At 45.0% G+C, this 19665-nt stretch overlaps 1 protein-coding gene across 1 annotated transcript in view; it reads right to left on the bottom strand.

The window, feature by feature from the left end:
- The window catches only part of LOC126426510 (uncharacterized), a 202339-nt gene that overhangs the window by 139428 nt on the left and 43246 nt on the right, over positions 1-19665 (bottom strand). Inside the window, exons 2-3 of the mRNA XM_050088416.1 lie at positions 15182-15351; positions 15013-15060 (exon numbers count right to left, since the gene is read on the bottom strand). Coding sequence (XP_049944373.1) covers positions 15013-15060; positions 15182-15269 — 136 coding nt within the window. The 5' untranslated portion in view covers positions 15270-15351. The remainder of the gene's footprint in view (positions 1-15012; positions 15061-15181; positions 15352-19665) is intronic.

Raw genomic sequence — 19665 nt, 5'->3', positions numbered from 1 at the left:
CCTGGCCACACAAATACACTCCTGGAAATTGAAATAAGAACACCGTGAATTCATTGTCCCAGGAAGGGGAAACTTTATTGACACATTCCTGGGGTCAGATACATCACATGATCACACTGACAGAACCACAGGCACATAGACACAGGCAACAGAGCATGCACAACGTCGGCACTAGTACAGTGTATATCCACCTTTCGCAGCAATGCAGGCTGCTATTCTCCCATGGAGACGATCGTAGAGATGCTGGATGTAGTCCTGTGGAACGGCTTGCCATGCCATTTCCACCTGGCGCCTCAGTTGGACCAGCGTTCGTGCTGGACGTGCAGACCGCGTGAGACGACGCTTCATCCAGTCCCAAACATGCTCAATGGGGGACAGATCCGGAGATCTTGCTGGCCAGGGTAGTTGACTTACACCTTCTAGAGCACGTTGGGTGGCACGGGATACATGCGGACGTGCATTGTCCTGTTGGAACAGCAAGTTCCCTTGCCGGTCTAGGAATGGTAGAACGATGGGTTCGATGACGGTTTGGATGTACCATGCACTATTCAGTGTCCCCTCGACGATCACCATTGGTGTACAGCCAGTGTAGGAGATCGCTCCCCACACCATGATGCCGGGTGTTGGCCCTGTGTGCCTCGGTCGTATGCAGTCCTGATTGTGGCGCTCACCTGCACGGCGCCAAACACGCATACGACCATCATTGGCACCAAGGCAGAAGCGACTCTCATCGCTGAAGACGACACGTCTCCATTCGTCCCTCCATTCACGCCTGTCGCGACACCACTGGAGGCGGGCTGCACGATGTTGGGGCGTGAGCGGAAGACGGCCTAACGGTGTGCGGGACCGTAGCCCAGCTTCATGGAGACGGTTCCGAATGGTCCTCGCCGATACCCCAGGAGCAACAGTGTCCCTAATTTGCTGGGAAGTGGCGGTGCGGTCCCCTACGGCACTGCGTAGGATCCTACGGTCTTGGCGTGCATCCGTGCGTCGCTGCGGTCTGGTCCCAGGTCGACGGGCACGTGCACCTTCCGCCGACCACTGGCGACAACATCGATGTACTGTGGAGACCTCACGCCCCACGTGTTGAGCAATTCGGCGGTACGTCCACCCGGCCTCCCGCATGCGCACTATACGCCCTCGCTCAAAGTCCGTCAACTGCACATACGGTTCACGTCCACGCTGTCGCGGCATGCTACCAGTGTTAAAGACTGCGATGGAGCTCCGTATGCCACGGCAAACTGGCTGACACTGACGGCGGCGGTGCACAAATGCTGCGCAGCTAGCGCCATTCGACGGCCAACACCGCGGTTCCTGGTGTGTCCGCTGTGCCGTGCGTGTGATCATTGCTTGTACAGCCCTCTCGCAGTGTCCGGAGCAAGTATGGTGGGTCTGACACACCGGTGTCAATGTGTTCTTTTTTCCATTTCCAGGAGTGTAGTTCGGCAGCCAGCTTCAAATGCCGACTCTCTAAAGTTTATTAATAGGGTTTCCCGAAAACAACGGCGCTTTCCCTCCAGCGATTGACATTTGAGTTTCCGAAGCATCTCCGTAACACTTACATTTTGTTCAGATCTACCGGCAACGAATCTAGCAGCCCTCCTCTGAATTACTTCGATGTGGTTCCTCCAGTCTGACCTGGTACGGATCCCAAACACTCGAGCAGTACTCAAGAATAGGTCGCACAAGCGTCCCATACGCGGTCTCCTTTACAGGTGAACCACTCCTTCCTAAAAGTCACCCAATAAACCGAAGTCGACCATCCACCTTCCCTACCACACTTCTCACATGATTGCACCATTTCACATCACTTTGCAACGTTAGGCCCAGGCATTTAAACAACTTGACGGTGTCAAGCAGGACACTAGTAATACTGTAACTGAGCAGTACGGGATTTTCTTCCTACTTACCAACATTAACTTAAGTTTTCCACATTTAGAGCTAGCTGCCATACCAACTGGAAATTTTCTCTAAGTTGTATCTTCCTAAAGTCATTCATCTTCGCACCTTCCTGTAGACCACGGCATCATTAGCAAACAACCGCAAATTGGTGCCCACCTTGTCCGCTAAATCATTTCCATCATTTCCACTACTGGCCATTAAAATTGCTACACCACGGATATGACGTGCGATGGACGCGAAATTTAACCGACACGAATAGTATGCTGTGACATGCAAATGATAAGCTTTTCAGAGCATTCACACAAGGTAGGCGCCGGTGGCGACACCTACAACGTCCTGACGTGAGGAAAGTTTCCAACCGATTTCTCATACTTCATGCCTCGAGTAAGGAGGAGAGACGCGTACCATGACGTTTCCGACTTTGATAAAAGTCGGATTGTAGCCTATCACGATTACGGTTTATCGTATCGCGACATTTCTGCTCGCGTTGGTCGGGATCCAATGACTGTTAGCTGAATATGGAATCGGTGGGTTCAGGAGGGTAATACGGAACGCAGTGCTGGATCCCAACGGACTCATATCACTAGCGGTCGAGATGACAGGCATCTTACGCACATTGGAAGCGTGTAGTCGTCATCGCCATTCTGGCGTATCACCTTGCTCGATGGTATGGGGTGCCATTGGTTACACGTCTCGGTCACCTCATGTTCGCATTGACGGCACTTTGAACAGTGGACGATACATTCAGATGTGTTACGACCCGTTGCTTTACCCTTCATTCGATCCCTGCGAAACGGTACATTTCATCAGGATAATGCACGACCGCAAGTTGCAGGTCCTGTACGGGCCTTTCTGGATACAGAAAATGTTCGACTGCTGCCCTGACCAGTTCATTCTCCAGATCTCTCACCAACTGAAAACGTCTGGTCAATGGTGGCTCGTCACAATACGGCAGTCACTACTCTTGATGAACTGTGGTATCGTGTTGAAGCTGCATGGGCAGCTGTACCTGCACACGTCGTCCGAGCCCTGTTTGACTCAATGCCCAGGCGTATCAAGGGCGTTATTACTGGCACAGTGGTTGTTCTGGGTACTGATTTCTCAGGATCTATGCACCCAAATTGCGAGAAAATGTAATCACATGTTAGTTCTAGTATAATACATTTGTCCAACGGATACCCGTTTTTCATCTGCATTTCTTCTTGGTGTAGCAATTTTATTGGCCAGTAGTGTATGTATGCAGAGAACAACAGCGGTACTGTCACACTTCCCTGGGTCACTGCTGACGATACCCTTGTCTCTGGAGAACCTTTTCCTCCGATGACGATGTACTGGGTTTTATTACTTAAGACGTCTTCAAGCCACCCACGTATGTGTGAACTTCCATACGCTCGTACCTTCGTTAACAGCCTGCAACGGAGCACCACGTCAAATGTTTTCCGGAAATATAGAAATATGGAACCGGCTTGCCCCTCGTCCATATTTCGCAGTATGTCATGTGAGAAACGCACAAGCTGAATTTCGCACGAGTGAGGCTTTCTGAAATCACGCTGATTCGTCGATACGGGCTCCTCAGTCTCAAGAAGCTTTATTGTACTCGAACTGAAAATATGTTAAAGGATTCTGCAGGAAATCGACGTTAATTTTGCGGTTCCCTTCTTTTACCCTCCTGCGCTCTTTTCCAGTGGTTTGAGACTTTGTGCTGCGTGAGGGATTCACGATAAATGCAAGCTAGGTACGGGGCCAACACCGTAGAGTACTTATTGCATAATCTAACTCGGACTCCATCGGGAGGTGGTGATTTATTTGCTTTCAAATCTTTTACCTCTTTCTCTGTACCAAACATGCTTATAGCTATGCCGTCTATACAGGAGTCTATATCCATACTCAAATGACGGTATGTTCGTACAATTCTCCTGTGTGAACGATTTCTTGTACGTGAAATTTAAAAGTTCGGATTTCGTTTTTCTGTCTTCTATTACCACTCAAGCTGGTCAACAAAGGACTGAGTGGAAACCGAATGCAACTGTATTCTCTGTTGCAAATGGAGCATGCACGTGGCATGAAGGAAAACCATTACTATCTATGTGTACCGATCAATTTAAGCTACGCCAGTCATGGATTAAAGTTACATGACAACCTCCACCTACTAGCAAATGAGTGCCCCAATGAAATATAGGGTCGGCACAGAGTCTTGCCCTGATTATAACAATTTATTACAGAATAACCGTTTGATGTAATAACTTAAATTTGATGCCGTTACATAGGTTAGTGCTACTAGGTTTTTTGAGGTCACATATGTCAGTGAACCTAAACGTGTGTTCCCTTGGTAGCTTGGAGAATGTCGAGGCGGTATTCCAGTTACCACCAGGAGTTTCGTAACATGTGTTCTGTCACAGTACCCAAAGCAGCTTGTATCCTAGCCTTCAGTTCGTCGATGTCAGAAACTGGTATGACGAAGACTCTGTCCTTGATATAGCCCCAGAAAAATAAGTCAAGGGGTGTAATGTCTGGAGAGCGGGGTGGTGGGGAGGTCTGCCACTTCGAGAGCGATCTTCAGCGCTGCCTGTTTCGCTAAACTTTGCATTCCAAAGCTTTCTTGATTTAACGTCAGGAGGCGTGCGTCCATAAGAAGCTCGAAATTTATGCTGAGCACTGATGGACGATTTCGTCTCTTGAAACCAAAGCACACATTGCCCTTTCTCCTGCTTCGACGCCATTTCGCCAGCAACTAGCAGACCTAATAGACAGCGCCATCTATTGGTCACAACAACTAGTAACACTAACCTATGTAACAGCATCAAATGTAACTTATTATGTCAAACGTTTATTCTGTTATAAATTTTTAAAATTAGAGCTCACCCTTTATATATGGCGGTACCAGTTGTGGAGTTCGAGTTAACAATCAATACTAGAATCTCATTAGAAGCCAACAATGCACTGAACAGCTAAAGAAACTGGTACACATGCCTAATATCGTGTAGAGCCCACGAGCAGACAAAAGTGCCACAACACAATGCGGCATCGACTCGACTAATGTCTGAAGTAGTGCTGGAGCGAATTGACACCATGAATACTGCACGGCTACCCACAAATCCGTAAGAGTACGAAAGGGTGGTGATCTCTTCTGAACATCACGTTGCAAGGCATTCAACATATGCTCAATATTATTCATATATGGGGAGTTGGGTGGCCAGCGGAACCTCTGTGTAGCAATTCTGGACGTGTGGGATATCGCACTGTCCAGCTGTAATTACCCAAGTCCGTCGGAATGCACAATGGACACGAAGGGATGCAGATGATTAGGCAGGATCCTTATTTACGTGTCACCTGTCACAGTCGCATCTAGACGTATCACGGGTCCCATATCTCTCCAACTGCACACGCCCCACACCATTACAGAGCCTCCACCAGCTTGAACAGTCCCCTGGTGACATGCTGGGTACAAGGATTAAAGAGGTTGTCTCGTCAATCCGCTCGATACAATGTTAAACGAAACTCGTCCGATCAGGCAACATGTTTCGAATCATCAATAGTCGAATGTCGGTGTTGACAGGCCCGTACGAGGCGTAAAGCCTTATGTCGTGCAGTAATCAAGGGCACACGAAGTGCGGTTTCTGCTGCGAAAGCTTACATCGATGATGTTTCGTCGAATGGTCCCACGCTGACACTTGTTGATGGCCCAGCGTTGGAATCTGCAGCAATCTGGGGACGTATTACACTTCTGTCACGCTGAAAGATTCTCTGCAGTCGTCGTTGGCCCCGTTCTTGCAGGATCATTTCTCGGCAGCAGCGGTGTGAAATGGAAGTTCGGGAAACCCCTCCCCCCCCCACCCCCCTCAGAGATGCCTTGTCCCATCACTCGTGCACCGACTATAGCACCAAGTTCAATTTCACTTAAATCTTGATAAGCTGTTGTTGTAGCAGCCGTAACCGAACTAGCAATTCCGCCAGACCTTTGTAGTCTTATACAGGCGTTGCCGACCGCAGCGCCGTATACTGCCTATTTACATATCTCTGTATTTCCATACGGATACCTATACCAGTTTCCCTGGTGCTTCAGTGCAGATCTCTCCATTGGCAAAAGATTCTGGAATAGCCCCCATTCGGATCTCCGGGAGGGGACTGCCAAGCGGGAGGTTACCTTGACAAAAAGATTGAATAATCAACGAAAGGATAACGTTCTACGAGTCGGGGCGAGGAATTTCAGAAGCTTGAACGTTGTAGGGAAACTAGAAAATCTGAAAAGGGAAATGCAAAGGCTCAATCTAGATATAGTAGGGGTCAGTGAAGTGATTGGAAGGAAGACAAGGATTTCTGGTCAGATGAGTATCGGGTAATATCAACAACAGCAGAAAATGGTATAACAGGTGTAGGATTCGTTATGAATAGGAAGGTAGGGCAGAGGGTGTGTTACTGTGAACAGTTCAGTGACCGGGTTGTTCTACTCAGAATCGACAGCAGACCAACACCGACAACGATAGTTCAGGTATACATGCCGACGTCGCAAGCTGAAGATGAACAGATAGAGAAAGTGTATGAGGATATTGAAAGGGTAATGCAGTATGTAAAGGGGGACGAAAATCTAATAGTCATGGGTGACTGGAATACAGTTGTAGTGGAAGGAGTAGAAGAAAAGGTTACAGGAGAATATGGGCTTGGGATAAGGAATGAAAGAAGAGAAAGACTAATTGAGTTCTGTAACAAGTTTCAGCTAGTAATAGCGAATACCCTGTTCAAGAATCACAAGAGGAGGAGGTATACTTGGAAAAGGCCGGGAGATACTGGAAGATTTCAATTAGATTACACCATGGTCAGACAGAGATTCCGAAATCAGATACTGGATTGTAAGGCGTACCCAGGAGCAGATATAGACTCAGATCACAATATAGTAGTGATGAAGAGTAGGCTGAAGTTCAAGACATTAGTCAGGAAGAGTCAATACGCAAAGAAGTGGGATACGGAAGTACTAAGGAATGACGAGATACGTTTGAAGTTCTCTAACGCTATAGAAACAGCAATTAGGAATAGCGCAGTAGGCAGTACAGTTGAAGAGGAATGGACATCTCTAAAAAGGGCCACCACAGAAGTTGAGAAGGAAAACATAGGTACAAAGAAGGTAGCTGCGAAGAAACCATGGGTAACAGAAGAAATACTTCAGTTGATTGATGAAAGGAGGAAGTACAAACATGTTCCGGGAAAATCAGGAATATAGAAATACAAGTCGCTGAGAAATGAAATAAATAGGAAGTGCAGGAAAGCTAAGACGAAATGGCTGCAGGAAAAATGTGAAGACATCGAATAAGATATGATTGTCGGAAGGACAGACTCAGCATACAGGAAAGTCAAAACAACCTTTGGTGACATTAAAAGCAACGGTGGTAACATTAAGAGTGCAACGGGAATTCCGATGTTAAATGCAGAGGAGAGAGCAAATAGGCGGAAAGAATACATTGAAAGCCTCTATGAGGATGAAGATTTGTCTGATGAGATAGAAGAAGAAACAGGAGTCGATTTAGAAGAGATAGGGGATCCAGTATTAGAATCGGAATTTAAAAGAGCTTTGGAGGACTTACGGTCAAATAAGGCAGAAGGGATAGATAACATTCCATCAGAATTTCTAAAATCATTGGGGGAAGTGGCAACAAAACGACTATTCACGTTGGTGTGTAGAATATATGAGTCTGGTGATATACCATATGCTTTCATAAAAGAATCATCCACACAATTACGAAGACGGCAAGAGCTGACAAATGCGAGAATTATAGCACAATCAGCTTAACAGCTCATGCATCGAAGCTGCTTACAAGAATAATATACAGAAGAATAGAAAAGGAAATTGAGAATGCGCTAGGTGACGATCAGTTTGGCTATAGGAAAAGTAAAGGGACTAGAAAGGCAATTCTGACGTTACGGCTAATAATGGAAGCAAGCATAAAGAAAAATCAAGACACTCTCATAGGATTAGTCGACCTGGAAAAAGCGTACGACAATATAAAATGGTGCAAGCTGTTCGAGATTCTGAAAAAAGTAGGCGTAAGCTATAGGGAGAGACGGGTCATATACAATATGTACAACAACCAAGAGGAAATAATAAGAGTGGACGATCAAGAACGAAGTGCTCGTATTAAGAAGGGTGTAAGACAAGGCTGTAGCCTTTCGCCCGTACCCTACTCTTCAATCTGTACATCGAGGAAGCAATAATGGAAATAAAAGAAAGGTTCAGGAGTGGAATTAAAATACAAGGTGGAAGGATATCAATGATACGATTCGCTGATGACATTGCTATCCTGAGTGAAAGTGAATAAGAATTAAATGATCTGCTAAATGGAATGGTCTAATGAGTACACAGTATGGTCTGAGAGTAAATCGGAGAAAGACGAAGGTAATGAGAAGTAGTAGAAATGAGAACAGCGAGAAACTTAACATCAGGATTGATGGTCACGAAGTCACTGAAGTTAAGTTCTGCTACCTAGGCAGTAAAATAACCAAGGACGGACGGAGCAAGGAGGACATCAAAAGCAGACTCGCTGTGTCAAAAAAGGCGTTTCCGGCGAAGAGAAGTCTACTAATATCAAATACCGGCCGTAATTTGAGGGAGAAATTTCTGAGGATGTACGTCTGGAGTACAGCATTGTATGGTAGTGAAACATGGACTGTGGGATAACCGGAACAGGAGAGAATCGAAGCATTTGAGATGTGGTGCTATAGACGAATGTTGAAAATTAGGTGGACTGATAAGGTAAGGAATGAGGAGGTTCTACGAAGAATTGGAGAGGAAAGGAATATGTGGAAATCACTGATAAGGAGAAGGGACAGGGTGATAGGACATCTGCTAAAACATGAGGGAATGACTTCCATGGTACTAGAGGGAGCTGTAGAGGGCAAAAACTGTAGAGGAAGACAGAGATTGGAATACGTCAAGCAAATAATTGAGGACGTAGGTTGCAAGTGCTACTGTGAGATGAAAGCACAGGAAAGGAATTCGTGGCGGGCCGCATGAAACCAGTCAGTAGACTGATGACAAAAAAAAAAAAAAAAAAAAAAAAAAAAAAAAAAAAAAAACTGTAATGTCGATCATGTGCGTAGTCTGTCAGGATATTGAAGTAAATTCATTTGGTGTGATAGGATGGGAGATCCACAAGAGAGATGCTATGGCGCGTGTTTGCCAGTTCTTTCAGCTGGACGCCACCTCTGTGACTTGCACGCCCTTAACCTGCACCAGTAGTCAGTAATCCTACTGGGGACAGGGGACCCACAGGTTATGTGGAATCACAGCTACGTATAGTTCCTGGCACATCTTCACTTCATGCAGAGGTGAAGCTGGGGCATAGGTATCCATCACTGAAGGCTTCATGTTACAGATCACAATACACATATGTGAGCGCTGACACTTCATAATAAAGCGCATATTAAAATATAATGAGACTTTAATTACTCATAAAAATCACAAATGATGTCCCTTCGACTTGAAACTCGTTCATTTTTTTTATGTCATACACCAAACGTTGAAAGTATCTGTAAATTAAGGTTTTGTTACTGTTCATTATCAATGGTCTATACACCAATTCTTTACAACTGTAGAGAACAGTAAGATGATCAACATATACAACAAACATCACCCAAACAGGTTTTGAAAGTCCAAGAGTACTGACCGACAGCCATGTCATCCTCAGCCCATAGGAGTCACCGGATGCCGACACGGGGGGCGGGGGGGGGGGAGGGAGATGCATGTGGTCAGTCAAGTAGCTCCTCATTTGGCTTCACAAGGTATGAGTGCACTCCGCATTATATACAGGGTGGTCCATTGATCGTGGCCGGGCCAAATATCTCACGAAATAAGCGTCGAACGAAAAAACGACACAGAACGAGACTTGTCTAGCTTGAAGGGGCAAACCAGACGGCGCTATGGTTGGCTCACTAGATGGTCAAACGGGTATCAACTACGTTTTTTTTCTAAATAGTAACCCCCATTTTTATTACATATTCGTCTAGTACGTAAAGAAGTATGAATGTTTTAGGTGGACCACTTTTTTCGCTTTGAGATTGATGGCGCTTTAATAGTCACAAACATATGGCTCACAATTTTAGACTAACGGTTGGTAACAGGAAGGTGTTTTTGGATTAAAATGCAGGACGTAGGTACGTTTGAACATTTTATTTCGGTTGCTCCAACGTGATACATGTACCTTTGTGAACTTATCATTTCTCAGAACGCATGCTGTTACAGTGTAATAATCTGTAAATACCACATTAATGCAATAAATGCTCAAAATGATGTCCGCCAACCTCAATGCGTTTGGCAATACGTGTAACGACATTCCTCTCAACAGCGAGTAGTTCGCCTTCCGTAATGTTCGCACATCCATTGACAATGCGCTGACGCATGTTGTCAGGCGTTGTCGGTGGATCACGATAGCAAATTTCCTTCAACTTTCCCCAGAGAAAGAAATCCAGGAGCGTCAGATCCGGTGAACGTGCGGGCAATGGTATAGTGCTACGACGACCAATCCACCTGTCATGAAATATGCTATTCAGTACCGCTTCAACCGCACGCGAGCTATGTGCCGGACATCCATCATGTTGCATGTACATCGCCATTCTGTCATGCAGTGAAACATCTTGTAGTAACATCAGTAGAACATTACGTAGGAAATCAGCATACATTGCACCATTTAGATTGACATCGATAAAATGGGGGCCAATTATCCTTCCTCCCATAATGCCGCACCATACATTAACCCGACAAGGTCGCTGATGTTCCACTTGTCGCAGCCATCGTGGATTTTCCGTTGCCCAATAGTGCATATTATGCCGATTTACGTTACCGCTATTGGTGAATGACGCTTCGTCGCTAAATAGAAGGCGTGCAAAAAATCTGTCATCGTTCCGTAATTTCTCTTGTGCTCAGTGGCAGAATTGTGCGAAGTCGTCGCCATGCGATTCCTTGCACATATAAATATGGTACGGGTGCAATTGATGTTGATATAGCATTCTCAACAACGACGTTTTTGAGATTCCCGATTCTCGCGCAATTTGTTAGCTACTGATGTGCGGATTAGCCGCGACAGCAGCTAAAACACCTACTTGGGCATCATCATTTGCTGCAGGTCATGGTTGACGTTTCACATGAGACTGGACACTTCCTGTTTCCTTAAATAACGTAACTATCCAGCCGACGGTCCGGACACTTGGATGACGTCGTCTAGGATACCGAGCAGCATACATAGCACACGCCCGTTGGGCATTTTGATCACAATAGTCATACATCAACCCGATATCTACCTTTTCTGCAATTGGTAAACAGTCCATTTTAACACGGGTAATGTATCACGAAGCAAACACCGTCCACATTGGCGGAATGTTACGTGATACCACGTACTTATACGTTTGTGACTATTACAACGCCATCTATCGCAAAGCGAAAGAAGTGGTCCAACTAAAACATTCATATTGGTCTATTTGGTTTGTGAGTCCTAAGAAATGGATATCCTGGGAAATGAACAGACTGAGAAGTTACGTGTGGCTTAAGCCCCATTTCAGACACGGGGTCTTTGTGAATGCTTAATCGTGGAGAAAAGAAGCTTCATTTCTTTATAAAGCGCGAGCCAGAATTGGCAACGATTGCCTATCACAATGCGCTGCTAATATTCCTGACAAGTGTTTCCAGGTGAGCCGCAGGTGTCCTTTTACCAAGTTCATCCCTCCCTCTGGTGGAAGACACCGAGTCACAGCTCCGTGCAGTGGTGTAGCTCAAGAGTGGTCGAGGTTTTGAGCACCAAAGCTGGTTTCCGCTTGTGGACACTGAACGAGGGGAGATCTCCATGAGCGAGGTTGGTCTTCCCAACTTCCTGTACCAGACGCTCGAATCATCTAAGTACGACTTCGGAAGCCAGTCGACAGCCATCCTTTGTTGGAACATGTGCCACGATCTGTACTATGCTTCATCCTGTTCCCCCAGGGCTGCCAAAGCGTTATACAAATACTTCGTACGAACACGTGACAGCAACTGAGCCCATCTCAGTTGCTGTGATGTCTCAATATGAAATACTTGTATAACGATTGGAATTCACGATATGCAGTGTTTTATGGCGCTATAAGATCAGTTCGTTTATTTGAATAAAAGCCTATGGGGCCTGAAGATGGAAAAATGAATTGCCGAAACTGATTGCTTTCATAATAGATAAAATATCTCAATGTATACGGTTGTTGATGATGATTATTGACATTGAAAAGTACTTATCAGCCAATGTTGCGTGGCCATGACGGACCAACAGAGATTGCTTAGCTTGCCCGTCTTTGGAACGAAATATGTCACTGATTCTGAGGTCAGTGATCCGAAAGTTAGTTGGTAGGTTTGTGGAGGTATGTGACATTAGATGTCTATGCACAGGTCATGTAATATGGGTACATAATGGGCGGGTGATTCGGGTAACCAGTGATGGAGCCGGATAGGATCCCAGATGGGCTTGGTTCAAATGGCTCTGAGCACTATGGGACTTTTCTGAGGTCATCAGTCGTCTAGAACTACTTAAACCTAACTAACCTAAGGACATCACACATGTCCATGCCCGAGGCAGAATTCGAACCTGCAACCGTAGCGCCTAGAACCACTCGGCCACAAAAGGCCGGCCAGATGGCTTTGATAAGGTTTACATCAGGCCAGTTGTGGTCGCAGAGACATCAACGTCTGTTCACTATAATGCTCCTCAAATAAACTCTGAGACACGAAGAGCTATGCTGCTGATAGATGATAGCGCCATCAGGGAGGACAGCAAACGTGAAGGGATGCAGATGGTTCACAGCCATCAGAGTGTCTTCCTTTATTAACACAGGTCCCAAGCGAGCGCAGTAGAATCTCACTCACAGCATACTGCTGCCCCCACCAGCCTATGTCCGTGCCGCACTGCACTTTTCGAGCCATCGTTCACCTCGATGACGGCGTTTTGTGGAGACGACGATCGATCTACTGCAGCAAAATTGTGATTCGACCAAAGAGCCCACAAAATCCCAATGATTGACAGTCGAATCCGATTGGTCCCGTGCCCACAGTCACTGAAACTGACGATGTCATTGGGTCAACATGTTAACACTTAGGGGTGGTCTGCCAAAGAATTCCATGTTCAACATTCTACGATGAACTGTGTACTCCGAAATACTTGTACGTGCACCAGCATTGTGCTCTTTCGGCAGAGATGCAACAGATCACCATCTATCCTACTTCGCAGAGCACACAAGCCTCCTAACCGCACATACTGTGAAGAGTCGTTGACGTCCGACCATTTAGCGTGTAGTGGTAGTATTACTGTCTCTAGCGTGTAGTGGTAGTATTACTGTCTTTCTGTGTCTTTCCATAGATGCTGACTGAGATGTGGCTGGCTCGTGTTATGCTTGCATTGAACCTTGGTTGCTATTCTGTGATTAGTCTCCTACGGTTATCGCGATTATGCTGTTAATCTCTCTCTCCACGAGTGGCAGCAGCAATGTGTATCGATATTCGCACCCTTGTACTATCTTTGGCCTCGCGCTGATAGTTTCCAGCTGTGCCATGTGCAGACAGATGGTCGGTTGGGGTGGAGCAGCGAGGAAGTCTCCGTGGCGCGTGTCTGGCCGGGGCCACTGGCGGCGTCCAAACGCGCTCGGAGTGTGAGGCGAAATTCATGGCCGATAACGTTCTGGTTACCTGCCCTCAGCCGTTGACGTAAATTCAGGCTGTGTATTTTCCTCGTTGTGTTGTGGCTGTCCAGCACGGAGTGTAGTTTCACAGCTGAATGTGTAATTCGTTGTGGGCGCCGATACCTTCTGCGTTGTTCCATTGAACGCCCTGTTGTGTGCTGGTCGGGTGGAGCAGAAGTTATCCTGTCGCTTGGTCCGTTGACTATCTGTCGCTTGGGTTGCCGCCGGATTGAGTATTGTTGGGCCGACTGCCTGTCTCACCTAAGCGAGCGCCGTTCGATGTGCTGACTTTTCTTATTTGTCTTCGTTGTTGTTTATGTATGGCTTTTAGCCGATTTTAAATTGAAGTTGTGCTTAAGGTGTTAGAGTGTTTGGCACTTCATCCTAATTTAGAGAAATGTTTTAAGATGAGGCTTTCTCCCTATTAAAATTCAAATTTTTGTTTTTGAGTCTTAACTGATTGGCCTTCAGCTGGTTTTAAATTAAAGTTGAAAGTGAGATTGAATGGCGCATTTAGCTGGGAATTAGATTCTTAAATTAATGTTTGGCTTGCTCTGATTTTAATGTTTTCTTTACTCTTGTAACGTTTGTCAAATAAATAAAGTAGTACGTTCCAGTGTAGCTGACAGCCACTCATTTTGGCCCCTTTCCGCAAAGTAAACTATCTGTCCTGTCCTGTGGGGGCAGCAGGGGATCTCACAGACGACAGTAGCACGTGAACATTCGACCAGCTTCGCCATTTTCGGGATACTCGTTCTCAGGCTGTGAGTAACAGTAATCTGCCCTTCGTCAGATTCGCCCACCTCAGTGTATTTCCCCATTTGCAGTACACGACTTCGCTATGGCACCCCCCCCCCCCCCCCGTCCCCATCTGCTCCACCTGCACAGGATGGTCACCGCGCCACGCGTTCGCAACGCCACCAGCCGGCATCCTGCGACGCGGAGAGCAGTGGCCGTAATATTTTGGCTGCTCAGTGCAGGTGTAAGTAAACACAAGGACAAAGGGCACAAATTTTGTGCGTAGCTGGTTTCGTGGCACCTTTTGGACTAGTGCCACTGCATCGGCAGTATACGAGAACCTCACAAAAATGACGAAAAATGTGGAGCACAACATTGCGGCTAGCTATACATTCGTAAATCGGTGACGTAAAAGTATTGCCAGGTTTCGAAAAAATGCTACAGTGATACCTGTAAGGCACTGTAGAACATGTGTGCTAGAGATAAATAAATGGCATTCCAACTAATACACTCTAACACCAAGCACAATTCTTCATTAAGACTCAATCATGTTATAGAGTTCATTCATAATAACCACGTGATGACACCGTTACTCAAAGCAGGTATCAAATCAAGAAATGGGACTACCACAATGAGGTAAATTAGCTCACGCCAAATGAATTAGTGGAACCATGAAATGTCTCTAAAAATACTTACCCGGGCTGTCAGTTCTTAAACGGTAGACAGTGACATCGCCATCGGATCCTGAAAAAGAAAATCGTGCTTATCTCTAAGAAAAACTGCACATGTATTTCATTACTTGGTATAAAATTGTTATTCACTATCATTCCAAGACATACATAACATAAAAAACTAATGTATTTACCTGTAACGGGATCAGCGGCGCTGAATTCAGTAGCTGTGCCTACTGCTAAGAAAACGCAGATGACAAAATTAGCGCTTCTGCAGAACATTATGCAGGCACAAGGATGTCGACCCAAGTAAAGAACTTTTCCTTCAAAATATCTTCACCACATCTGCACACTGCTGAACAACCTGTAATTTTATGAATAAATAAAGTTCTAACATTAGTTTTCTTTTAGCTAGGTGTGTAGCAAATTAGCTAGGGAAAATAAGTGTTTTCGTCCAACTTGGGTTGCATCATTGTATAAGATTGATAGCGCACAGTCCTACCCAAGCGGTTTACCTCTGGAACCATTTAAGATATCATAATTCTATTTCCTTCTGATCAAATGTGAGGAAGGGCTCTCTAGAAAATCCCTGTGCACCTGTGATCTAGGGCTGCAGTCTTTGACTAGTAACCAAACAGTATGCAGTCCCAGGTTCAAAGCCCGCCACCGCTTAAACCTTGGTTAATAATTAACATTGGCGGCCCTGACTTCCGTTATAAGTAGTCACCCTCATTCTGCCAACGGCCATGTCAAAGAGAGCAGAGGAGCGGACAGAGATTCAGGGCATTCACTTACTCTTTGGGGTGCGAAACTGCCCCTAACGCGGAAGAATCGGCAAGGATCAACGGCGTGAGGGTGCAGAAAGCAATGGAAACTAATCCATCAGAGAGACATAAATTTAATCTACAGGACATGTGGACTGCAATTGAAAAAGTGTCATGATGATCTTTCCGTTGGTAAAAGATTCCGGAAGAGTCCACCGTTCGGATCTCTGGGAGGGGACTGCCACGGTGGAGGTGACCAGGAGAAAAAGATTGAATAGTCAACGAAAGGACAGTGTTCTACGAGTCGGGGCGTGGAATGTCAGATGCTTGAACGTAGCAGGGAAGCTAGAAAATTTGAAAAGGGAAATGGAAAGCCTCATTCTAGATGTAGTAGGAGTCAGTGAAGTGAAATGGAAAGAAGACAAAGATTTCTGGTCAGATGAGTAAATGGTGTTATCAATAGCAGTAGAAAGTGGTGTAACGGGAGTAGAATTCGTTATGACTAGGAATGTAGGGCAGACAGTGTGTTATTGTGAACAGTTCAGTGACAGGATTCTTATTATCAAAATCGACAGTAAACATGCCGATGTCGCAAGCTCAAGATGAAGAGACAGAGAAAGTATACGAGGTTATTGAAAGGGTAATACAGTACACAAAGGGAGATATAACTGTAATAGGCATGGGGGACTGGAATGCAGCTGCCGGGGAAGGAGTAGAGAAAAAGGTTACAGGAGACTCTAGGCTTGGGAACAGGAGTCAGAGAAAGACTACTTGCGTTCTGTAATAAATTTCAGCTAGTAATAGCGAATACTCTTGTCAAGAATCGCAAGAGGAGAAGGTATACTTGGGAAAGGCTGTGTGATACGGAAATATTTCAGTTACACTACATCATAGTAAGATATAAATTCCGAAATCAGATACTGAATTGTACGGTGTACCCAAGAGCTGATATAGACTCAGATCACACAGTAGCAGTGATGAAAAGTAGGCTGAAATTTAAGAGATTAGTCAGGACGAATCAATACGCAAAGAAGTGGCATACGGAACTACTGAGAAATAACGAGATACACTTGAAGTTCTCTAAGGCTGTTGATGCAGCAATAAGGAATGGCTCAATTGGCAATACAGTTGAAAAGGAATGGGATATCTAAAAGGGGCAATCACAGAAGTTGGAAAGAAAAATACAGGTACTAAGAAGGTAACTGTAAAGAAACCATGGTAACAGAAAAAGTACATCAGTTTATCTATGAATGATGATCAGGGAAAGTCAGAAATACAGAAATACAAGTCGCCGAGGAATGAAATAAATAGGAAGTGCAGGGGAGCTACAACGAAATAGGTGAATGAAAAATGTGAAGAAATCGAAAAAGAAATGATTGTCGGAAGGACTGACTCAGCATGTAAGAAATTTGAAACAACCTTCACTGAAATTAAAACCAAGGGTGCTAACATTAAGAGTGTAATGGGAATTCTACTGTCAATTGCAGAGGAGCGAACGGATAGATGGAAAGGGAACATGAAGGACTCTATGACAGGGAAGATTTGACTGATGTGTTTGAAGAAGAAATAGGAGTCGATTTAGAAGAGGTATGGGATGCAGTATTAGAATCAGAATTTAAGAGAGCTTTGGGAGACTTAAGATCAAATAAGGCGGAAGGGACCGATAACATTCCGTTAAAATTTCTAAAATCATTGGGGGATGTGGGAAGAAACCGAGTATTCACGTTGGTGTGTAGAATGTATGAGTCTAGCGATATACCATCTGACTTTCGGAAAAATATCTTCCACACAATTCCGAAGACCGCAAGAGCTGGCAAGTACGAGAATTATCGCATAACCAGCTTAACAACACATGCATCCAAGTTACTGACAAGAATAATATACAGAAGAATGGAGAAGAAACGTGACGATGCATTAGATGACAATCACTTTGACTTTAGGAAAGGTAACGGCACGAGAGAGGCGATTCTGACATTGGTGTTGTTAATGGAAGCAATCTTGAAGAAAAATCAAGACAAGTTCATAGGAGTTGTAGACCTGGAAAAAGCGTTCGACAATGTAAATAGTGAAAAATGATAGAAATTCTGATAAAAATAGGGGCAAGCTGTAGCAAGAGAACGGGTAATATACAGTATGTACAAGAGCCAAGAGAGAACAATAAGAGTGGACGACCAAGAACGAAATGCATGGATTAAAAAGTGTGTGGTCTTTCGCCCCTAATGTTCAATCTGTGCATCGAAAAAGCAATGATGGAAATAAAAGAAAGGTTCAGGAGAGGAATTGAAATCAAAGTGAAAGGATATCAATGACACGACTGGCTTGTGGCATTGCTATCCTCAGTGAAAGTGAAGGAGGATTACATGCCCTGCAGAATGGGATAAACAGTCTAATGGGTACAGAATATGGAATGAAATTATAGAAAGGCGAATGTAATGATAAATAGCAGAAATGAGGACAGGGAGAAACTTAACATCAGGTTTGATGGTCACAAAGTAGATGAAGTTAAGGAATTCTACTACCTCGGCGGCGAAAAAACCAATGACGGATGGAGCAAGGAGGACATAGAAAGAAGACTGGTAATGGCGAAAATGGCATTCCTGGCCAAGAGAAATCTACTGGCATCAAACATAGGCCTTAATTTGAGGAAGATATTTCTGAGAATGTACGTTGGGGTACAGCATTGTATGGTAGTGAAACATGGACTGTAGATACAACGGAACGGAATAGAATAGAAGCATTTGAGATGTGGTGCTACAGACGAATGTTCAAAATTAGGTAGACTGATAAGTTAAGAAATGAGGAGGATCTGCACAGAATCGGAGAGGAAAGGAATATGTGGAAAAGTGACAGGGAGAAGGGACAGGATGATAGGACGTCTGTTAAGACATGAGGGATTGACTTCCATGGTACTAGACGGAGCTGTAGAGGGCAAAAACTGTACAGGAAGACAGAGATTGGAGTACATATAGCAAATAACTGAGGGAGTAGGTTGCAAGTGCTACTCGGAGATAAAGAGGTTGGCACAGGAGAGGAATTCGTGGCGGGCCAAGTCAAACCAGTCAGAAAATTGATGACTCAAGAAAAGAATTTATAACTGGGTGTCATCCACATATTATTTTACACTGCTGTAAATATCAACTTTCTCGAATGAAACTGCTCTGTATGACATCATGAGCAGGTCCTTCGCGCAAAGGGAGAGAGGGATGGTGGTCTTGTCTTGTCTTCAGCAGCGGCATTTGCCGGCAGCAAAGACGCCAACTGTAGCTAATCGAGTCTTAGTGTGGGAGCGCAAAGACAGTACGTAACTCGGGTGCGGACTAGCTATGCTGTCCAGCATAGCTATATGCCCCGACAGGTGCCCACATAGGTCGCTGGTTAACCAGGCAGTCAGTGCCGCAGTACTATACCACCAGCAATGTGTAGCACGCGCGCCAGTTGCTCTGCATTTTTCCTCAAACACTTTTACCGAAATTGTGTGGAAAGAAATTGTTGATATTTTCTTTACTTGTAGCCTCATATGTCAGCTTCGCGGTGAACTGCCTATCCTTTTGTTAGTGGCCATAATTATTGTGATACTTCTTAGTTAAGTAGTCGTTGGTATGAAATTCGAATAGTCTGTAATGAGAGATAGGGCATGGTATGAGTTTACATTGGTGCACATTAGGTCATAAAATGCTATGTATACTAAATTTTTCTTTAGACTTTGGAGCCGGTCTACATCTATTGCTGATCTCGAGAAAACAAAGGAAGTAGGTTACAGTACGCTTGTTCGCTCACTGCTTGAATGCTGCTCAGCAGTGTGGGATCCGTACCAGATAGGGTTGATAGAAGAGATCGAGAAGATGCAACAGAGAACAGCGCGCTTCGTTACAGGATCATTTAGTGATCGCGAAAGCGTTACGGAGATGATAGAT

This window comes from Schistocerca serialis, chromosome 11 (genome assembly GCF_023864345.2).
Source record: "Schistocerca serialis cubense isolate TAMUIC-IGC-003099 chromosome 11, iqSchSeri2.2, whole genome shotgun sequence".
Lineage (NCBI taxonomy): Eukaryota > Metazoa > Arthropoda > Insecta > Orthoptera > Acrididae > Schistocerca > Schistocerca serialis.
Note: the sequence above shows the minus strand (reverse complement) of the source record. Positions and strands in the feature narration are given on the sequence as shown.